General features: G+C 54.7%; 1 protein-coding gene across 6 annotated transcripts in view; it reads left to right on the plus strand.

The window, feature by feature from the left end:
- Zmiz1 (zinc finger MIZ-type containing 1) overlaps positions 1–22781 on the plus strand; it is a 158611-nt gene that overhangs the window by 121588 nt on the left and 14242 nt on the right. For 5 of the 6 annotated variants that reach the window (XM_059273879.1, XM_059273881.1, XM_059273882.1 and 2 more), the window contains 9 exons: positions 4800–4944; positions 14229–14343; positions 15266–15483; positions 16308–16506; positions 17393–17683; positions 19506–19688; positions 20481–20558; positions 21175–21349; positions 21780–21921. In XM_059273879.1, the coding sequence (XP_059129862.1) occupies positions 4800–4944; positions 14229–14343; positions 15266–15483; positions 16308–16506; positions 17393–17683; positions 19506–19688; positions 20481–20558; positions 21175–21349; positions 21780–21921 (1546 nt within the window). The remainder of the gene's footprint in view (positions 1–4799; positions 4945–14228; positions 14344–15265; positions 15484–16307; positions 16507–17392; positions 17684–19505; positions 19689–20480; positions 20559–21174; positions 21350–21779; positions 21922–22781) is intronic. The other variant, XM_059273880.1, reaches the window with a different exon arrangement.

Here is a 22781-nt window from a genome sequence, read left to right on the forward strand (position 1 = left end):
CTGCTTGTGAGCATTGTTGCAAGAAATGTCTTGAAGGGGCAGAAGTGGAGAACCTAGCTCTTCCATACCCTCTCAGACCCGCTTCCTGGAAACCAGTTAACAACCCCTGTATACCCTGTGTTCTTTCAATTCCACTAGGCAGTGGGCATGCCACCTTACTGTACTCCCCGCAACCCCTGGCATAGGGGAACCTAGCTATGTCCTCAGGGACACAGAGGAGCAGAAATACCTTTCTTCTGGGGCCACAGGTGTCTTTGTATGAACTGAAGAGGCACACCTGCCACTGCCCTTCCCTTCCTGTCTCACAGAAGGACACTGGCTGTCCTCCCTCTACCCCTTAGGGAGTAAAGAAGGGGCAGGTCCACATGCAGAGCCTGTGTTGAATGCACACGCAGATGGCTTCATCATCTGCCCTGAAACGTCTACCCACACATGTCTCCCATGAGTGTCTGGAGTTCATACCTACCCAGGACATTGTCTCTGCACTCTGCCCTGGGATCAGAAGTGGACAGGCACACCAAGGTCCCAGAGCCTTCCTTCCGGTCACTCTCAAGCACGGGGGCTGATGCTGATCATCATCGGGTGAGCACACGATCACTGACCATGTGCCTGCAGTCCCCCGGTGCTTCAGAGTGGTGACTCGGGGACCACCCTCACAGCTGCCCTGTGACCTTGTCCAGATGTCACACGGTGGTGGTCTGGTTCCTCACCCTGTGTCTCCCACTGGCTACGTGGTGAGTGCTGAGTTGCTAGGGCTGCCTCTCTTGAGTTGACGTGCATTATGGAATCTTTGGTCCTCCAACGCCATCTCCATCACCACCACCTTTCTGGCTTCTGCTTACACTCTCCTGGGGAAACAGTATACCACATCTGTTCTGCGGAGCAGGCAGTCCATTTTAGAGACTGGAAATTAGCCCTAAGCTGAGGATTCACACAGCCCACGTGGTCTCCCGTAGCTGGGAAGGCCAGTGTTCCCCGCTACTGCTCCCCACCGGTGCCCACTGGGGATGGCATGAGCACCTTTGGGAGGGACTAGAGGCCTTCCTAGAGGAGCCACCATTACAGAAGCACAATACCACAAGGGAGGACAAGAGGAAGTATTTTCTAGGCATGGCGTGGCGTCTTGGAGACTAACATATGGAGAGGGGGGGCCTGGAACCTGCCGGGCAAAACAGGCTCCAGAATGAGGAAATGAGAGGCCGTCTCCCATTTCCAAGGCATTCTGCCTGCCTGCACTGAGCAGGGTGCATTTGCAGGTGTCCCAGGGGCCCTCTAGCAACCACTGACTGTGCTACACAGACCCCCCTCTACCTAGCAGCTACTGTTTGAAACACGGTCGGTGTCACTGTCATCGAAACCTCATGTTATACCCCGTGACAGTAAAGGCCTAGAGAGAGCAGGGTCACGTATGTGTCGGGGGAACTGTTTTGCTCCCAGATTGTTTATGTCCCTTTCCCTGAATCATAGCAGGACTGCTGACCCCTAAGGTCAGGGTTAGCCAGAACAGATGTGCACAGAGGTGCCTCCTAGCTTGCTGGGATCATCTCTAGCACAGGAAGCCCCCCTACTCAGTAGGGGTTTGGTGGCTCTTTGTCAAATTAATTTAGGTGAGTGACCAGGCACTAGTTAGTATTTGTTGGGAGCCACATTTTGTGGCCGGCACTTCTAATCCCAGTACTTGGGAGACAGAGGCAGGCAGAACTTGAATTCAAGGCCAGCCTGGTCTACGTAGTGAGTACTGGTCAGCCATAGCTACACAGTGACACCTTGTCCCAAAAGGTCCAATGGATCATTTTTTAAAAATGTATTAATATTTATTTATGTGTGTATCCATGTGTGTGTCACACAGCACACATGGGGAGGTCAGAAGACAACATACAGGAGTTGGTTCTCCTTCCAGCATATAGGTCTCAGGGATGGAACTCAAGCTGTCAACCCTTGAGCCATCTTGCCATCCCTCACGTGATCATTTTAGATGTGTTCGGGTTATGTGTGTTTGTCCGCTATGCTGAGAAGTTTGGAAATAGTTTGAAATCTGAGTTGAGTTCCCAAGTAAGCAGCTGGGGGGTCCAAAGTGGTCCCCGCTGCTACGTGGTGAGGTCAGCTAGAAGGGCACCTGGTGGAGTGCTCTGTTTAGCTGGTGAGGAAACCGGCTCCCTCCAGTCTGAGAGGCCAGACTCCTGGGGCTACCCACCTCGGTGCTTGGGCGTTGTACAAGGCCTGCCGCAGGTGGGCATCGAGGAAGGGACCTTTCCTTGGGCACCGTACACAAGAGACATGTTTGCGGCTTGTTCTGCTCTCGGTAAGGCCAACCCCTGCCATGGGTCCATCTGGAGCAGGGGAAGCAGTGGCTGCCACTGTACTCATGTCTCCTGAGTGCCAGGTCTTAGATCACAGGCCTCTGTGGACCCCGCTCCTAGGGGCCGTCGGCCTCTGCTTCCATCTGCTCCTCTGGTTCTCAGTTTCTGGTGAGCAGAAGGCTTTCCCCATGTGGATATCCCAGACTGTGAAGAAGCCCAGCAAGGGTACAGTGGTGCTGGAACACCTCTCCACATTCCTCTGCAGCCCCCCAAATGCTCAACTCTAGGAGGGTGGCCTTGGATCTAAGTGACATCTGCACCCAGCTCTGCAGGTGACCTGTGCACCTCCAGCTGCCCAGGCAAAGCAAATGTGCCAACAGCTGCCATGAGGCCAAGCAAGCTGTCCTTGTAAAAGGGTGAAGATGGATGTGGGATCCTGGCTGATGCTTGAGGATGGAGGGGGCTTGGTGACCTGGGAGTGGGACTTGCCACAGAGAGGGGTACAAGTTATGACCAGAAGTGTCTCTGATGCCCATCCTGGGACCGTATGCCTCAACAGCTAGTATGTAGGTTGAAGCCAGTGGAGAGACAAGACTTAGGGAAGCAGGTGGGCCTTCCCAGAGTATGCTTAGCCCTACCTGGCTGAGTCCCTCAGTCCCATGGGCTTCTGCCTGGTCTGTCTCTCAACGTACTCCCCTTTTGGCTGCAGATTTCCATGTGGTGTTGGTCTCCTGTTGGTCTGCACCCTCCTGAGCATCTGCATTGCCCCTGCGCATTGTGAGGGAACTGCTGTCAACCTCGGTGCTCAACCAGGCTCTCAGCCAAGGCAGGGAGAGTGGGGTCCTCGATGTTAACTCTCTTTCCCTCTTGGACACAGGATTGTGGCCTTCCGGGCATGTGACGATGTGGCTAACACATGTCCTGCCAGCTACCTTCCAGTCCTCATGGCCAATCATTATCTTTCCAGAAACTACCCCACTCGGGACAGGGGACAGGTGGACAAGGCTGCCCGCCCTTCACCTGTAGGGCAGCCTGTGGTAACCAAGGAAAGCCCTGAATCCTGCAGTGGCCTGGCTGGCACTCAGAGGAGCAGGGCTTAGATGGTGAGGCAGGTTGCAGGCAGCAGCACGGTCTGCATCCGTCCTTTGTGCTGGCAGCAAGCCTCCTGGAGCTGCAGCCCTTCGGGCCTCGTGCGTGGCGTGCAGATGAGCTTCCAGATGCCTGGTCCCCTGTGCGAGAAGCATAGCCAGGGCCTGGCAAAGAGTGGAGCAATCAGAAAACACACTTGTGTCTGACCCAGCCTTGCCGGGTACGCAGCTTTCCCTCTAGCCATGTCTAGTGTGTGCTGGGCGCTCACTAGGAGCCTCATCAGCTTCCGAGGCAGGTGTACGTTGGGCCTGGGGTCCTGTCCTTGTAGTCACTCTCCTCCTCATGCAAGTGACAGCAGGGCACCCACAGAGAACGGTACATCCGCGTGTCCACGGCCTCTAGGGGAGAAACAGAAGCTCCCTTGGGGCCTACAGCCCCACCTCCCTCCTTGGCCAAGCACTTTTACCCACCAGACAAGCTGAGCAAAGCATCTGGCAGCCTCAGTGAGACCCGTCGGAGCTGTGGGCTGAGGGAGGCTCTGTACAGGGCCTGACCGTTGGCAGTACCAGGCACTCCTGGTCATTGTGCACGTGGGCATATTCCTCCAGTGCTGGCAACGGGCAACTTCAGGTTCCGTATTTAAGTGGGAGGAGCCAAGAGATGAAGACCGGCTGGGGTTCAGCCCACTATAGGGTTTCTTACCAAGCAGGGACATTGTCTATCTCACCACTAGTGATTACTGTGAATGACTTCGCGTGCCTGAGCCACAAGACAAAAAAACACACAAACGCGCGCGCGCACGCATGCACGCACGCACTCACACGGCTACCCTCTGCTATGGAAACCTTTCATCCTTCTAAGCATTTGAGTCCAGCAGAGAGAGAGAGGCAGGATAGAGAGAGGAGACAGGCTGGTGTCAGCTCAACAGGAACGTTCTGGCTGGGAGTTTCAGAGAGGCCAGTGAATGAATGCTCCTGGGTCCTCAGCTCCAAAAAAGCCTTATGGTTTTTAACATGTCCGTGGTGAGAAGCCAGGTAGCACTAAATGTTCAGAATATGGGGTAACGGGGTCCCCAAAAGTCTGTGGGGAGTAGCAGTGTCTGGTCACACCCTGATCCAAGGCCTTTGTTGGGCCCTTTCCCTCAGCTCACCCTTAGCTCTGACTCTACCCTCCTCTCCATTGTCTGAACTCTTGGTTGGTGCCTCTAACCTGGTGGCCCTCCAGCGGCCCCTCTAGTGGACTCTTGGCACAGATGCTTCTGATCTCTCCTTCGAGAGCGTTAGCCTATTTCATAGCTTAAAACACTGAGGCCATCTCCCAAGAGCAAAACCAACATCCCAAACACCCTGTCTGCGAAGGGTGCGGTTGAGGACTTGAGTGTGCCCACTGACCATCTGTCCTTCCTTGCAGCCCTGCTGTCCTCCTGGTGTGAAGAACTCGGCCGCCTGCTGTTGCTCCGACATCAGAAGAGCCGCCAGAACGACCCTCCTGGGAAACTCCCCATGCAGCCCCCCCTCAACTCCATGAGCTCCATGAAACCCACTCTGTCGCACAGGTGAGCAAGCATGCAGGTGTCTTCGGGGATGGGCTACCTGGGCGGTGTCTTCTGGGTGCCTGGGGTCTGCTTGGACACCTCCTGTGATGCAAGCCCTGGGAGTGGAGCCTCTGAGAGGCAGTTTGGCCTTTAAATCCTCCTAAATGATGTGGCTTCTTCCCCATCAGGCAGAGAGGGAGGGCTGGCTTGTCCCCACCCACCGCCGCCACTTTGTCCTTGAGATGTCTGGCTTCTAGTAGAACGTTAGGAATCATGAGCTCGGAGCCTTCCCTCTATCCAGAGCAGGCACTTGGGTGCTCTCAGGGAAACCAGGGGCAAGAGGGTCTCAGGATGCCCCAGGGCTGATAGTCACACCCCAGCGTGGGGTAGAACCAGGCCACACCCATCATACCAGAGCAAGTGAAACTGGGCTGGGACTGCCAGAACCCGGGATCCTAGGCAGGAACAGGCTTGCTAGGGGCTGCCAAGCACCTAGGAACTGGCCAGGCTGCCCTGCACCAGCCTCGGAAAAGCACGTGGTGAGACTGGCAATTCCCTGTTAATTATCTCGCAGGCGCCTTGCTGAGCTGATGCTCTGAGTATTCTGTGGGCTGACCCTGCAACAACAGGGCCCGTCATGCTGTCTGCACCCCCTCCTTGTGGGTCCTCGCTAATGACTGGGGCCTCTGCAGTCGGCTCAGCTCTCATTATCCTGCCTGGCTGAGAGACTCACGGCCCAGAACATGCTGTAGTCAATCCTGGACTACATGGTCCAGGCACTGCCAGAACTCAAGGTCAACTTCGTCTTCTCAGTTGAATTAACTGTCAGGACCAGAGAGGACCTCCACGCTCATCAAAGGAAGTGCCCTGCCTGGCCAGGATGGCCCAGCTGTGTGTTTGCCTGCCATTTCAGAGCACAGCAAGCTGCTCTCCTCCAGGACACTGCCTCACCAGGCCCTGGGCCCAGGCTCTGACAGCCCAGCCTCTTCCTCCTGTACCAGTGTTTCCTAAGGGGTTCATAACTGGCCTGGAGAGCTGTATGAGGCGGCGGTCTTATAAAGGGTTTAGCATCACGGGCCTTGCCTACCTTACTTTTCTGATGACTGCCCCCCTGCCCCAAGCATTGCAGCCGCAAGAATACCCAACACATTTGGGAGAGTGGGGATGTCACCTTAGTTGAGAACTATTACTCTAGAGAGGCCAAGCTTTGGCCTTCCACCCTTTATCCCTGGTCCAGCTGTCAGTGAATAGGACTTTGGCAATTGATCTGATGATATTTTAGCTTTGACCATTTCATTTGGTATTTGGAGGCTGATACCCAACTCCTGATCCTCCTGATTCAGCCCTTCTACTGCTAGGATTGTAGTGTGTGTGTGTGCGCGCGCGCGCTAATTCTGCCCAGCCCCTCAGCTCCTCAGAACCACCCTGACTCCCATCACCCCATTAACCTGCCTTTCCCAACTTTCTTTTCCTACGTCATTTTCATGGAGATGATGGTGACGGGCCAAAGTGCTGTGGCTTCCCGCTAGAGTCCTGTCCCAAACCTGCTTGGCTGTGGCTTCTCTAGCCCTGGAGTGTGGCAGGTTTCAACCACTGCCAGTCCTTTGCTAGGTCTTCATCAAGTTGACTTCACATGGATTACTTGTCATTAACCAAAGGCAAGGCTTCCCTTTCCTCAGCAGAGGAGGAAGGTTCATGGGGCAAAATTAGGAGCTGGTAGCTAAAGGCAGGACAGGGGGAAGCCTGGGTCCTAGGAGGAGGGTAGGCAGGACTGACTGTTGGAGGCTTCCAGAAGGTAAGGTATCTTGACTGTGGAGGATCCGGGCTGAGGAAAGGCCACCTGCATTCTGTGACCTCAAACTGGCTATGTACTGTGTGTAAGAAGCTGCTGGCCAGGGTCCTGCTATCGCTGCCACCATGACAGGTTCAGAGCCTTAAAGGTCTCAGGGCCTTAAAGGTCTCATGGGATAACAGACTTCGCAAAGCCAGTGGTGTGCGAGCTTAAAGGCCTAGATAGCATGTATTCTGTGGCCTCTGGTGGCCTTTCAAAGACAGGCTAGGGAGCTGGGGACCTGCTGGGCATGGATTGGGCTTGAGCCTGATCAGTTAAACTGAATGGAAGTTCCTCTTGGGAGCATAGCAAAGTTGCAGAGCTTAGAAGGCAGCTAAACCGGCTGAGTGGGAAAGTGAGTTGCCCAGGAACACACAGCTGACAGAGGTGAAGCAGGACACAGAACAACGTAGTCAAGGGTAGGAAGGGGGAGGGGTTTGCTGGTTTTGATGGTTCTGGAACAGTCTATGCCCTGCTCTCATGCATGGCTTCCTCTAGGTAATCACCATAACGCTGCCACATTATGGTGGGGCAGCTGTCGAACAATGGCCAGTCCCTGACTCTTCTTTAAGCCCAGAACTGTGGTGAGGATGCTGAGTAACCAGTGATCAGAAGCTGACTGGCCTTCCTTGGAACCTGTCCCTGTGGGAGGAATCTCTCATTTCCAGGGGAACTCTGGAGGGCCCTAGCCGCTGTTAAGCTTCGAGTGTAGATTCCTAAACGTGGAAGCCCAGTGGAAGAGAGAGCCTTTGCAGTGGAGACACTGACTGACTCTGACATCTTCACAGGGGCTTTGGCCTTCTTGTTAAGGGTGGAGCACAGTATGTACACTGGGAAGTCTGGGGTGTGGTACCCAGAAGATCCAGGGGTTCAGAAACTCTGGGTCCTTAACTAGAGGCTCGAAAACAAGCAGAGGGTAGGAACCAGGGACCTGGAATCCCTACCTGAACCACCACCCAGGGGTCTGGAGGGCCCCTGAGGACCGAAGTGTTTCTGTGGCTCAAGTCATTGTCCTGTCCACTGCAAACCATGAGGATGTGGTGGCACCACAGTGTAAGGCCGCAAGTTAGGGCCTGAGCTCTCTTCCCTTGGGCTGTGCCCTCTACCTCTGTGAACCCCTGAAGTCCCAAAGAGACACAGTGCTGCCATGTCGCCATGCAAGAGATATAGGGAGGGACCAGCTACTCCCAAGGCACTTTGTAAGAGCAACTGTGACCTTGTGAAGAATGGGAACTAACTGTAGCTTGTAAAGAGTGCTCGGCTCCTGTTTTAGCTTCGCCATTGGCCATACCAAGGTCATCTTGCACTTAGCAAAGAGACACAGAAGCATATTACGTGCCTTCCCCGATAATTCCAAGATGGAAGCTGGCAGGTACCTGGAGATCTAGCCATGGCAGGGCCAGAAGGGCACCTCTGGCACCCCCGAGGTGATCTCGACTTTATCCCAACAACTTCTGCTTCCTCATCCAGGGTTTTAATGAGTGGTTTAAAAAGCCGTTTGTGATTAGCACATTGTCTTCATGCAAATGGGTGTTGCCAAGCTAATTAAGAGTCTAATAAATCTTGTTTATCTATTAATTTGATTACAATCAAAGCTGCTGGAGCCCCTGAGATCAAGGGCGATCTTGCTCCTCCTCCGGGGGCAGGGATTTGCTACATCCAAAGAGAGGCCCGGGTGTGCTGGGTAGGGCCATGGCCTGGAGCCAGGCTACTGTCTTCTAGCTGTGAGTCTGGGCAGTTCCTCAGCCTCTCTGACCCTCAGTCTCCTCATCTGTAGGAAGAACACCATGGTCCATGGGGCTCCCCAGGACTTGGGTGTCCCCCAAACCTTAGCCTGGTGTCCTCTTGACGGGCTCTTTTGTTGCCAGCTAATAGATGAGTGAAAACAGCCCCTTAGAGCAGGGGTGTGGATCGGTGGTAGAGTGCTTGTTTTGCATACCCGAGGCCTTGGGTTCAATTGGCAGCACTCCAGAAAGCAGACCAAAGGTAGCAGCACATACATCAGTAATCCCAGCACAGGGGAGGCCGGTACAGGAGGGACACAAATCCAAGGCCAGCCTGGGCTACACAGGGAGATCCTGTCTCAAAACAGCAGGAAAAAAAAAAAATAGTCAACTCTTATGTATAGTTCCTTTTTGCCTGTCTGTACCAACCTCTTGGTAGTAGGCTCTTCTTGCCCCTAGAAATCTGTTTTTAAAAAGAAAACAAAACGGGCCGTGGAGAAGGCCCTGTGGACTGCCTTCAAGCCTGACAACTAGGGTCTGATCTCCTGGGAGACCGACTCCCACAAGTTGTCCTCTGATGTCCACGTGTGTACTGTGGCACACATGGTCCTATACATGTGTACACACAGAATAATTTTTTTTTTAATTTTTGAGATAGGATCTCACTATGTAGCCCTGGCTGTCCTAGAACTCACAATGTAGACCAGGCTGGCCTTGAACTTACAGAAATCTACCTGCCTCTGCCTTCTGAGTACTGGGGTTAAAGCTATGCACCACTACACCCAGCTAATTTTTCTTTCTTCCTTCTTTCCTTTCTTTCTTTCTTCCTTTCTTTTTTTCTTTCTTTCTTTTATAAAGAAAAACTGAGAGAAGAAAGCTGAGGAGCCACAGTGGTCATTAACAGCCCTGACTCAGGGCGAGACTCAGGGTTCCCTAGTGGCTCCCTGCTGAGCAATGCTTACACCCTCTTTCACACAGTGAGCGAGCTGCAGGAAGGCGAAGACACTTGTTATGGTCTCCCCAAATTAAAACGACCGGGAGCATTAGCCCCCTAGCTGACAGCACAGCCTGGCACAGAGCTGGTACCAATACCAGGGAAATTAATTAAGAGAATACTCTAATGGCCACTTTCTCCCGAAGCGGCTGCCACGGGTTCTGGAAAGAACGAACACGGCTTGCTTCCCCTTGCCTTGCGTGGATACCCGTGTGACCTGCACAGGGAGAGCCAGGAGCCCGTCAGTACGGGCCTAGCTCGTTTTCTCATATCTCACAAGCCTCTACCAATGCTTGTAGAGCTGGTACACAGACATACAAACCGTCCGTTGTGACCTGGTGTGAAGGGCTCTAGGCGAGAAGCAGGGAGGAGGGAACCAAGGGAGATGCTATTGGTTTCATGACAGAAAGTGACGAAAGGGAGGATGCAGACGAGGCTTTGAGGTGTGGGTAGGAGTTTTCTAGCTGGAGAAAGAAGAACAAAGAAAATCTGAACAGCCTTTTACTTGACAGGCAGGAATGATAACACCCACTGCTGTTAGCAACATCTTTACGAACGTCTAACTTCAGAATATCAGGTCAATGTAGGTACCTACCCTGTGGCCAGGCTGGAGTCCTGGAGACCGAGGACAGCTGGACAGGGTCTGTCTGCCTGACACTAGGAATGCTTACAGATGAGGAAGATGAGGCTGGCATCATGTGAAGATAGAGGTCACAGAAACTGCCAAGGGCAGTTGGCCGTGGCTTTGCAAACAGATGTGGCGTTTGTTCCCAGCATGCCCTGGGCTGTGGCCTCTTCTCATTTTCTTTGCCGTCCACTGCACAGAAGCGTCCCGCACCTTGCGGGTGTCGGGGTGAACATCACCCAGGCCCCAGGGAGCTGAAGCCCAAGGCAGGAAATCTCTCACATCCCCAGTGCCATAAGGGACGAGCAGAGTTCAAGCCAATATCCCTGGGCTTCCTGGGAGGGTGCAGGGAAGCTGGAAGGGCAAAATGCAGGGCCAAAGGGACAGAGCTGCCCTGGTCTGAGGCGCGATGGCAGCACCCAAGGTCGGAGGCACTGGACAGGCACACGCGATGACCTTCCACAGCCCGGCCCCTCTCAAGTGGGACAGGATTTTGAAGCAGGTTTGCCAGGGCAGGACTAGGTCTGGGGGCAGTTTGTGGCATGATTGGAATTCCCAGAGAGGGGCAGAATTAACCGAGAGGGGTTATCAGGTCCTTGGGGCTGATGACTACTACCCTCTTCAGGACAGCTGTGTGGGCCAAGGGAAGAGCTTCGTAGGGGTGACCCCAAACTGCCAGGTACCCACCTGGGCTCTGCATACTGTAGATTAATACACAGTGCTGGACAGAGAAGGCAGCCCTGGGACACCCTTCCCAATGTGCCCCTCTTGTCGCCAGGCCCTCTCACCCCAGCTGGCCCCTCTTCCCTGCCGGCACAGGAGCTCAGGTTGTCCTTGATCTTGGACAGAGGGAAAGCCCAATAGAAGCTGAAATATGCTCTGTGGATTACATAGACCGCTACTGCTGGAGTTCAGTGATTGTCAAGAGTGCATACATTAATAAAAGCTTGTTAGGGATATTGACCTCTGCGGTAGCAAAAACACAGCCAGGCCAGTTGTTTGCACATCGAGAGCAGTGTTAGGATGACTGTGTTCCTTTCTTTCTCATGTTATCTTCTGCAGAATACAGTGCACCGATAATTACTAGCAAGCAAGAACTGATTCTCTGTCTACCTGCGATTACTTTACATCAAAATTCTCTTCTAAACCTCTAAGCTAGTTCAAGGAATAGCATTAAATCATAAAAGTCACACAAGGCTTTCTGAGAGTCCAGGCAGAAGTGACACATGACAAGCTTACCGCTGTGGGTGCTTGTGGAGTTGAGAGCCTTTAGAAGGTGATGAGCCACATGGCGTGCCGGTGGATGCCATTTCTGCCGTGAGACCCGAGGCCACCCTCCTCTGTGCTCCTCCAGTGTGCACCCCACAACCCACAGGCCCTGTGCCCACAAAGTGCCCACCTCTGCTCTGGGACAGTGCACCCACCTGCTAGCCAAGGCCCGGGACTGCCCACTTTGGGAATGTTGACTAGCGTTGCTCTCCGCTGGTTATGTGGAGGGTGGAACAGGAAGAGGCTGATTTCCTCCCCCAAGGCCCAGCCATGGTGCTGGGGGTAGTAGGGGCCTTAGCTGCAGTGGCCCGGGAGTCCAGGTGGTGAGAGACGGGGCTCCCCCAGAACCTGTCCAGCTGAATCAAACCTCCGTGAATCCAAACGTCCATGAACCCAGCCCTGGCCTGCAAGATAATGAGGAGCTTCTGAAGCAGTTCTGAGGGGCAGGGGGTGGTGGGGGAAGACAGACTTTTGCTTTATTAAGTCACCAGAGAGCCTGTGTCTGTCCGGCACACCCGAGATGGGAGTCTAGCGGGACAAAGGGTGGCCAGGGGTCTCTCCTCTTTCTTTTGTGGAAACATGGCCTGCAGGGTCTCCCAGCCAGGCCCCTTTTGCCAGCTTGTGGCTTAGCCCCTCCCTGGAAGAGCAGCGATGCCCCTGCTAACATGGCCTTAGGCCTCACTGTTGCGGGCTACACACTTAGTCCCCAGTCAACCACCTCTGCTACTGGGCCTTGTTCTGTCTCGTCAGCCGTGCCCTGTTTCCTCATTCTAGCCCTGCTCGTTCCCCGTGGACACCGAGAATAACTAGCCCGTGTCACTTTAAGGGCGCCTCTTTGTCCTCTTGGAGTATGTCCTGCTCGGCCCCCAAGGCCTGTGCTCACACTTCTGTTCTTGACTGGGCCTCTTGGTACTGATTCTCAGTCCACAGTGGCACGTGTGTTGAAAGAACAGTGTTCGTCCTTACTGGGCTTTGTGTTGTTTAGTTTGGGTTTAAGGTTTGGTTTTCTTCTGAGACAGAGCCTCATACAGCCCAGGCTAGACTCAAACTTTCTATGTAGCCAAGGATGGCCTTGAACTTCTGATTCTCTTGTCACCCACTCTTGAGATTGTAGGCTTCTTGTAGATGTTTGTCTCCGGGCTGTTTGTACAATGCTGTACAAACTGAGCTCCACCCCCATCCGATGCTGTGGTCGGCTCTCTCGTGCTGACTGGGCATCAAGACCCACTCCTGTACTGGGGGAAAGCGTAAGGACATGTTCTCAGTCTCTTCTCACAAAAGAGAGTACAGGAAGCTGCCTCAAGGGAGACCTGTGGACTGAGCTAGTGAGGTGGTGTCCAGGACTGCTTTCCAGTTTGGCCGCTACCTGGCCAGACAGCGGGGTCCAGAACACTCTGTAACCACCGTGAAGGGTGAGAGGAGAGGCCACAGAGCTCAGCCACTGTGACCTAGAAAATACGGCGTTTGCTCTGTACTGCTTCCTCCATGCTCAGGACTAGTTCAAGGCCTGGTCCTCGTCTGGCTTGTCTGTCCATTGGCCTTTAATCCACTCTGTCCCACAACACTGCTGGATTCGGCTCACTCTAGACTCTGGAGTAGAGGCAGGGAAGATAATAGTCAAATGTGTAATACGAGAGTTGTGAATAGCTGTGAAAAATACGTAAAAGACAGCGTGGGGGTGCTTTTTATATGACGAGGGATAGGAAGGCTTTCCCAGGAGGTGACTTTCCAGAGAAACAAGAAGGAAGTGAGCATAGACCAATAGAGGCAGACTGGTGAGTAGCTGTGAAAAATACGTAAAAGACAGCATGGGGTGCTTTTTATATGACGAGAAATAGGAAGGCTTTCCCAGGAGGTGACTTTCCAGAGAAACTAGAAGGAAGTGAGCATCGGCCGATGGAGGCAGATCTGGGGGAGAGGGTGTCACAGATGAAGGTGTTCTGCTGCTCTGGGGCATGGGTATGGTGTTTTACGGCTCTCACTGAGGAAGTGCAGGTGACCTCCAGTAGGGCTAGGGACCTTGGCCACTCTTAATGCTGTGACTCACTTTGGATGCCTCTCACTCCTCCCACATCACCTTGGCTTGACTGCAAGGCCTCACTGAGTGCTCGAGGTAAACCTGAGACTGGATTGGAGGAAGTAGATTCCTGGCTTCTGATATGTATGGGCTCTTTGGAAGGAGCTCCCTGTATAGGTGGCCAGTGCAGGGCTGGGGTAAGGAGGCGAGGTGCAGGCTTGAGAATGAGTTGGTGGGAGAGATCATTCTGGAGTGCATTTGGACTTTGCCCAGTCAACACTGGAAGCTGATGGTGCTGACTCGTAGGTGAGGGAAGGTCTTAACCAGGCAGGGATGTGCACAGGACTGGAAGGTAGGGGTAAGGCTCCCAGGCAGGCTCCTGGGCCCCAGAGGAAGGGTGACAGGGTGACCTAAGCCTGAATTCCAAAGACCAGGTCAGTAGGACTCAGCAGCTAGTTTGTCATGAACGGCTGAGAACTAGAAGTGGGACCAGGCTGTCCCTAGTGGAGACAATGCCTAGGTCCTGGCTGTTTCTGGAGGGTTCATGGACAGTCAGCATACTTGAAGAGGGGGCTTAGAGTGAGCTTTAGGTCACAATGGTTTCTTCGGTGCTTAGCTGCTGGACTGTGTTTAAAGCAGCCACTGCAGGGATGGCCCCTGCAGAGATGGGCAAGAGTCGCTTCTGCCTGGCCTGTTCCATGGAAGGTGCATCTTTTCTGCATCAAGTGCTCTCCTAAGCCTGAAGTCCCAGGGCTCCCTGGGGCACGGGTCAGCTAGGATGGTGAGGTGAAGACACTGTCGCCTGAGCCCTGCCCCAGCTCTAAAGACCTCTTCTCTCTCTGCAGTGATGGGTCATTTCCTTATGACTCTGTCCCTTGGCAGCAGAACACCAATCAGCCTCCCGGCTCCCTCTCCGTGGTCACCACGGTGTGGGGAGTGACCAACACATCCCAGAGTCAGGTAAGAACCTGTCCCACCCCCTGCCATGGCTCCTTCTAGGCTCAAGTGTCCCTTATCTACCCCCCCTCCCCAGGGGGGAGGTTCTCCGGGGAACCATGCCATGACAGTCCTCTTCACTGTCTGAAGCCAGTTCTAGGACATACCCAGCCGCAGACCACATCACTCCAGAAAGGGTACACAGTGGCCTCAGGAAGGCCACAGCTGGGTCCCTGGTGGGGTGGGGGGGAGCACACCCATTGTAGAGCCTTCTGGGAGAGAAGAGGGAGGTTTGCATCTGGCAGGCCGGCCACAGGTTCTCTTCTGAGACCATGTTTATTCCAGTTGTGTAAACAAACTCCCTGTGTGTGACTGCCCTCAGGCTCCTAACCTGGAGCCTAACCCTTGACCCTGAATGACCTGGATTAGGTTTTATCAAGATGTTCCCTTTCGGCCAAGGGTGCCTTAACCTGACAAGCCCCAGTCGCCTTCCTAATCAAGCCTGTTTCCATTCTTGTGTCTTCCTCTGTTCTGTCTCCTCCTCACCTCTGTCCTAACAGAGGGTCCCCCACCACTGGACTTGGGCCGGGCCACCCTGGAGGGAGCTATCACGCTTCCCTGGGGTCTCCATCCACAGACCACCTCTAGGCACCCGGGCCCTATTGCAAGAGTTGGGGCTGAGGAGGGCCTCAACTCAGTGCTTGCCAAGTGCTACTCTCCTGCCTCATATCCCTCTCTAGTGCCTGGGGACCACTTGAGCTGGCATTGTGAGCCTTTGCCCCACTCTATCCGGGCTGACGTTCTCAGCCCACTCCCTTTGATCCCTTTTGATTCTGGGGACTTGGGATGTTTCCCTCTTTATCCTTCTCGTTACTCTTTCTCCACACTACCTCGGGGACTGACCTCGGGGACTGACCTCGGTGATAGCCACTCTCTCTGCTTGCAGGTCCTCGGGAACCCTATGGCCAATGCCAACAACCCTATGAATCCGGGCGGCAACCCCATGGCGTCAGGCATGAGCACCAGCAACCCCGGCCTCAACTCCCCACAGTTCGCAGGGCAGCAGCAACAGTTCTCCAGCAAAGCTGGCCCTGCACAGCCCTACATCCAGCCCAACATGTATGGCCGGCCCGGCTACCCCGGTAGCGGGGGCTTCGGAGCCAGGTGAGTGGCCAGCCTGGGCTGATGGCCTTCTGCAGTGGTGTGTTAGCCTTCCTCCCTACGTCCAGAAAGGACCCTGACTTGAACTCCAGCTCTGGGTTGCCTGGTCCAGGATGTGAGGACAGTGTTGCCCTGTGACTTATCAGGCTGACATCGCGCGCCCCCCCCCAGGGGGGGGGGGGGTGAGCAGAAAGGCTACATTCTCACTTCCTTTTTTAGCCTTGTATCTTTATGAATCATAAGTCCGTGGGGTGAACTGGCAAAGTGGGAGAGCCGTGACCGTGGGCTCCACTTGTCCAAAGTTCCTTAAGCTTTTTGCCTCTCTGTGGAGGAAAGCTGAGGAGGAGACTAGAGTCCCCAGCTTCAGAAGACATCAAGGAAGGGGCAGAAGCAGACAGGCCACCCACCCTTTCCTGTCTAAGCCACCCTGATCTCAGTCCACCTAGCTCTAAGGACAAAGTTACTGAGTTTCTGGCCTTGTAGTTCAAGACAAGAGTCTCGCACTCCTGAACCCACATCCAGACGGCACCATACAATTCTCAGGTCCGTGTTCACTAGAAGAGAAGTTGTGGTAGCCAACGGGAAGCCGAGAGGCTATGGAAACCTAGCGCCAGCGAAAATTCAAGGAACAAGTGACGTAGTTGTCACCCGTAGCAAAAACAGCTGCCAACCTCAGGGGTCCCGGATCCCTACGGGGCCTCCCATCCACAGGCTGGGTGCAAGGAGTGCGTGGGTACCACCCAGTCTGTAGTCATCCTCCCAGCGTGCCCCAGGCTCGGCTTTAGTTTTGAGGACTCTCTTGACTCCTCCCTGCTTCTCCTCCACAGTTACCCTGGGGGTCCTAGTGCCCCTGCAGGCATGGGCATCCCGCCACACACACGGCCTCCTGCTGATTTCACCCAACCAGCTGCGGCTGCTGCAGCAGCTGCAGTAGCAGCAGCAGCCGCCACAGCCACCGCCACCGCCACAGCCACAGTGGCAGCCTTGCAGGAGACACAGAACAAGGATATAAACCAGTATGGACCGGTAAGGGTTCCTGCCTCCTGGTCTGGCCTCAGCCAGACTGGGGAACGCTTTAGTGTCGGTGACATGTGTCTCCTTGGAAGCCTAAAAGGGTATATGTTAGGGTGTGGGTGTGGTAGCATGGTTGGGTGTGGCAGGGGGGTGGGGGGTGGGGAGTGGGTGTGCTATGTTCTGCGTGGGATGATAGCTCTTGTGTGCACATGGGGGAAGAGGTACCCCGTCGGTCTCTGAGTTCCTGGTTACCAAACAGTGGGCTCTGTGCCTAAAATCACTTTGTTCCTAGGCTGTCCCCAAACACCTCTGAGGCCACTACTGTCCTATTACTCACTTTGTGGATTTCGCCCAGGCCTTATCATAGATCCTCTGACCTTCAGAAGGCTGGGGTGGGGTGTGAAAAGGGGAGCCCCACCACCATGCAGGACAAAAGCGTGGAGGAAGGGTACAGGGTGGGCAGGAGGAAGTGGGCTGGGTAAGTCACACTCAGTGTATGGAGGGTGTGTCTCCCTTGGCCTCTGACCAAGGGCAAGGCCAGGGCTTTCAGGAAAGGGCTTCAGCCTCCATCCTCATCCGCCTCCTCTTCCTGTGTCCTCCCTGTGCCCCTCCTGTCCCTGCCCTCTTCCCTGTCCCCTGCCTGCCTCCCTGGGAATGCTGCCTGTGCATTGGAGTGACTGCTCCTGGCCCCTACCCAACCCCCCCAGCTGCATTTTCCCACGAGACCTGCAGAGGGCAGCCGTGAGCCCTGGAGGACTGGGTCCTTGGAGACCTCCCAGTTCCTAGCTGCAGCCACTTGGGAAAGTGTCCCTTCCCCTTAGCTCCCTAACCTTCCCTCCCTGCACTTTCAATGCATGTGGCATTTTATTCTTTTTTTCTTCTTCTTCTCCCGTTGAAGGTGTGTTCCTCTTTCCAGATGGGTCCCACCCAGGCGTATAACAGCCAATTCATGAACCAACCCGGGCCTCGGGGGCCTGCCTCCATGGGGGGCAGCATGAATCCTGCCAGCATGGCAGCTGGCTTGACACCCTCGGGGATGAGCGGCCCTCCCATGGGCATGAACCAGCCCCGACCACCCGGCATCAGCCCCTTTGGCACACACGGGCAGAGGATGCCCCAGCAGACCTACCCCGGCCCCCGGCCCCAGTCCCTTCCCATTCAGAGCATAAAGAGGCCGTACCCCGGAGAGGTAAGTGACAACAGATGGGAGAGGCAGGGGCAGTGGCACAGGGATCATGGGCAGAGCCTCGGAAGGGGCATAGTTGGGCCACCAGAGAACTTGAACTAAAGGTTGGGCATTGGAGCCTCAGCTCCTGACTGTCCTTTCTATTGTGGAAGACCCCCAGCCAGGCATACCACCCGAGTCACGGTTTTTGTTTTTGTATCAATGATATTGACAATCCACCGTGGCCTCTAGGCTACCTTCAGGATAAGAGGCAGTGACACTGTGAAATGCCTGGCCTAGAGCAGGCAGGTGTCGAAGCAGAAACCATGATGACTGTTAGTTCCTGGCCAGGCTCAGATACTAACTGGATGACTTTGGGTGAGGACCTCCATGCAGGGAGCGGCCTCGAGAGTGACAGCTGTCACCAAACCCTCTCGTACAGGCTGTCTGTGTCGGGGGGGGCCGTTAGATGGTAGGCAGTGCATCCCTAGGGCTTCCTTCCATCATAGATGCTCTTCCGGGAATACTGTCTTCTCTGGGGTCACCCAGCAGAGGTGCTGATGGAAACCATCTCAGCAGACTGTCCCCAACTCCCTTTAAGGTCAGGGGGAGGAAAGGATGTCACCAGGCCTCAGCGACACTCAGAAAACAATTGAGCAGCACTGAGACCAGGATCCTGGCCCAGCAGATGCCCCTCACCCCCAATGAAGCTTGTTTTTGGCACACCCCATGATGCCCCTTCCTGAGCATGGCACCCCAGCTCTCCATCCCTTCTCAGATCACATCCTTCTGGCTGGTCAAGACTGTGGCCTTCAGCTGAAGCTGAGGTGGATTTCTATCCCAAAGAGCATCAGTTCCCCCATGTCCCACGGGTCCCTTCAGCAGCCACTCTCACAGAGATTGGGTGATGTGATAACCGGTACAGGTGTCCTTAGCCTGAGGCTCAAGAGTAGGGGGCACCAGTTACAGGTAGTCCTGGACCATCCACTGTTCCAGATAGGGAAGGTGGCAGTAGGTGGCACTGTCTCCTTTCTGAATCACCTCTGCAGGAGGGGCTGTCTTGCCCCCTCATTGACTAGTTCTCCCACAGCTGTGTAGAGAGTGGGTCGACACCGCTAAGAATGGAACACTGGGTGGATGTTTTGCTCAGTTGGGGACGTAAGGACGTTGCTCACCCAGGTCAGCCTCACTGCAGGGGTCACCACCTCTTGGAAGTAAATTCTGTGACCGCCATCTCCCTGACACATTGGGGTACACGGTGGAGAACTCGGCCTTAGGAGACACAAACGAGTGCTTTAGGCTTGAATCCCTCGAAGACACGGCTGGAAAGCTCTGAGCATCCTCGGAGTTCTGAGGGCACAGGCTTCCAGAAGAACAGTTTCATGAGAGGTGGTCTATGATCTGGACGGGCAGAGCGTAGTGTCCCTGGATGGCAGAGCAAGCAGAGGCTTCCAGCACCCTCTGGCTCATTCTCTCTCTGTGACAGGTCGAGAGGGCATTTTGTGGGTAGAAGACGGTGGTGCTGAGAGGAGGCATTGGGGGCGGGGCTGAAGAGATGGCTCAGTGGTTAGCACTTACGGCTCTTGCAGAGGAGCCAGGTTCAGTGAGCAGGGCCCACGTGATGGCTCATAACCATCCCTAACTCTAGTTCTGGGGGTTCTGATCCCCTCTTCTGACCTTCACAGGTACCAGGCATGCACATGGTGCACATATGTATATGTGGGAAACTTTTTTTAAAAAAAAAAAAAAAAAAGCTGGACCCAGACCTGGCATTTGAGTTAGTGATCGCCTTGACGGCTCACCACATCACTGCTGACCTACCCCTGTCCTTTCTGCGTTCCTACAGCCCAACTATGGAAACCAGCAATATGGACCAAACAACCAGTTCCCCACCCAGCCAGGCCAGTACCCCACCCCCAACCCCCCGAGGCCACTCACATCTCCCAACTACCCCGGACAAAGGATGCCGAGCCAACCCAGCACCGGGCAGTACCCACCCCCCACGGTCAACATGGGGCAGTATTACAAGGTGAGCCCCCTCTTTGGGGCACCCCAGGCACTCCCATATCTCACCCTACTCATGGCAGCATTCTGACCCTGTGTGTATATTCCTGAAGGGATCGAGAGGCGGTGGGGACATTTCCTGGTTCTCTCTGGGTGCTCAGCTGTGTCTGTGGAGAGGCTCCTGTTCTCATGAGTTCAGATGGTAGTAGTCCTCCTTTTCCTTCTTCACAGTACGTGGGATGGTGACAGCAGGAGGAGGCACAATTCTGAAAGACAAAGCCTAACATCACCTTGACTCTGTCCCCCCACCCCACCTCCACCCCCACCCCCCCCACCCGCATTTGTTGTATGCTTGTTGCTCATTTTATAGAACGTCTCTGTCCTGGATCACACCTCGCTTCTTTCTCGGTGTCCGCTTCTCATTTTTCACTTTTACAGTGTTGCTGTGATAAAGATCTTTGAGCATTTAGCCCTTCCGGGGCCGTTATTGCAAAATACATTCTCAGGAGGGAAAGTCCCTCCGTCGTTTACACCGTGCCCGCTTGGGTGGCCATTGGCGCTGTATGTCTGCCATCTTGGCTCGTACTTCAGCACCGTGCCTGTTGCTGTTTGGGGGGGGGGGGGTCTTTGACTAAAGTTATAGCTGTGAGCAAAAGAGGCAACACTCAGGACCTTCCCACCCTGGCAACAGTCTCCGCTTCCCGCCCTGGTCCTGGAGACCCTGTTAGAACCCTCTTCCCCAGCACACTCGTGTCTCCAAGGGGGGTCCAGCCATGGGGCTGTTCCGCCCTCACTCACCACAGTTTTCTTTCAACAGCCGGAACAGTTTAATGGGCAGAACAACGCCTTTTCTGGAAGCAGCTACAGCAGTTACAGCCAAGGGAGCGTCAACAGGGTGAGTGTCATTTTAGTCTTCTGAAGTCCGGCTGACCCTCAGCAGGTCTCAACAGGCTCGAGCACGCCTTACCTTCCTGCCCCAGCATCTCTGCATGGTCGTAGGGGTCCACAGGTGGAGGATGCACTTCCTGGTCACCTGCTGAGACATAGATATACTCAGGACCTAGAGTCCACTGCTCTACTGGGTGACCAAGGACAAGTATGGGCCCTACAGAAAACCAGACAGAAAGGATCCTGGGGACTGGGACTCCTCCTGCCCGCCCCCAGCAGGGACAGGGAATGTGGACTGGAATTACAATGTGGGGAGGCCAGCTGCCCTTTCCTCCTGGTGTAGGTTAGACAAGATGCTAGCACACTGAGCCTATGTGTCCTCTTTGACATCTGGCTGTGGGAACCTGACCTGAGGGGATCAGCGGAGTGGGCTTTGATAAGGGATGGGGTCCTTCTCAGTCCCTCCTGTCTTCCAAAAGGAGCAGGATCTTGCAGATGAGAATGTCCTCTGGTGAGGGGTAGTCCTAGGGCAGGATTTGGTGCAGATAGTAGAGTGTATGTTCACAACCTTGATCCATTACCTTCCTGTGAGTCCATAATCTATTTCTGATGTCTCTTTCCAGCCTCCCAGGCCGGTTCCTGTGGCAAATTACCCCCACTCGCCTGTTCCAGGGAACCCCACGCCCCCAATGACTCCCGGGAGCAGCATACCTCCCTACCTGTCCCCCAGCCAAGATGTCAAGCCACCCTTCCCACCTGACATCAAGCCAAATATGAGCGCTCTGCCGCCGCCCCCAGGTGAGGACCCCACACTCTCCGTTCCTCATCAGTTAGCTCTAACCGGAGGCGCCCAGTGAGCAGGATCAGAGGGCTCAGAAGCTGGGCTGCCTGGGATCGGAGTTAGGCAGAAAGGGCAGGAGGACTGAGAACAAGGATTCCCCTCTCCCGGGAACATTTAGTGTGGGGGCTGGACTGTCCTCTCCCCTGGCCACCAGGAAGAGCCTGGGTCTTCAAGGACAGAGAGAAATGGGACCGCACGGTGGGGTGAGCCAGCTGAGCTAAAGGAAGCCACAGGCTCTCAGTCATGTGCGTGGGTCCAGCACACTTTCTGTGGCTCTTGGCCCACGTTTATGTTCTTTGAGCGTGCTTCCCAAGGTGAGTCCCACTGTGTCCCCAGCACTGTACAGCTGGGATGCTTGCCACTCATACGGTCCTTGTCTTTACCCAGCCAACCACAACGATGAGCTGCGGCTCACCTTCCCCGTGCGGGATGGCGTGGTTCTGGAGCCCTTCCGCCTGGAGCACAACCTGGCCGTCAGCAACCATGTGTTCCACCTGCGGCCCACGGTTCACCAGACGCTGATGTGGAGGTGAGGTGACCCGTGTGGTGACTTCCGTGCGCCGGTGCAGGAGGCAGCATCCCGTCACTGTCGCCTCTTCAGCGTCATTGATGGGGCCGTGCACTAGGCGAAGCACCAGGGATGGCACAAGGAACCCACAGGAGGGGGTCCAAGCATCAGTGACTAGGAACAGCTGTTCCCCAAGACCTAAGTGTTGACAGGACTTTCCAGAGGGTGAGGAGGCTAGCAGAGCCCTGAAGGCTGGGAAGAAGGTAGTGAATTAGCTAAAGGAAAAACCATCAATCTGAACATGGCTCATGCGGCCGGAGCTGCCAGTGTGAAGTGAGGAGGCTGCTGAGAACAGAAGAGCAGGGCTAGGTCGGCTTACTGAGCTCCATAGATTGCAAGGAGGTGACCACTGTCTGACTCTGTACATGACCTCTGAGATCTCGAAGGAAGCAATGTTTTTCCTTTTGATTGAAGGAGAAACTGAGGCTAGAGGAGCCTTTTAAAGAATGTGAGTTCTCAAAGCAAGAAGTCGAGCTTGAACTGGGGGCTCCTCGATTACAAATCCCCTCCTGGTTATTCAGTCATCAAGCAGGGTTCACCCAAAGGCCTGGCAGAGAGCCCCAGCCCACCCCAGCTGCTTAGTAAGCATCCTCAAGGCTAGAAAGTGGGCCTCTGCTCCATGTTTGAAATCCCACAGCTTTGGGCAACAAGTGGGCTGTCACAGGCAAAACTGGATGGGCATTCAGGACACAGAGCTGAGGCTTGAGAGCACATAGACAAAAGGGGCCAGGGATGCTCTTCCTGCCACCACCTGGAGATGGCCACAGTCAGCTTCACTGCTGGTCTTGACCAACATCTGTCCTTTTGTCCTTCTGACACAG

Source organism: Peromyscus eremicus, chromosome 9, assembly GCF_949786415.1.
Source record: "Peromyscus eremicus chromosome 9, PerEre_H2_v1, whole genome shotgun sequence".
NCBI lineage: Eukaryota > Metazoa > Chordata > Mammalia > Rodentia > Cricetidae > Peromyscus > Peromyscus eremicus.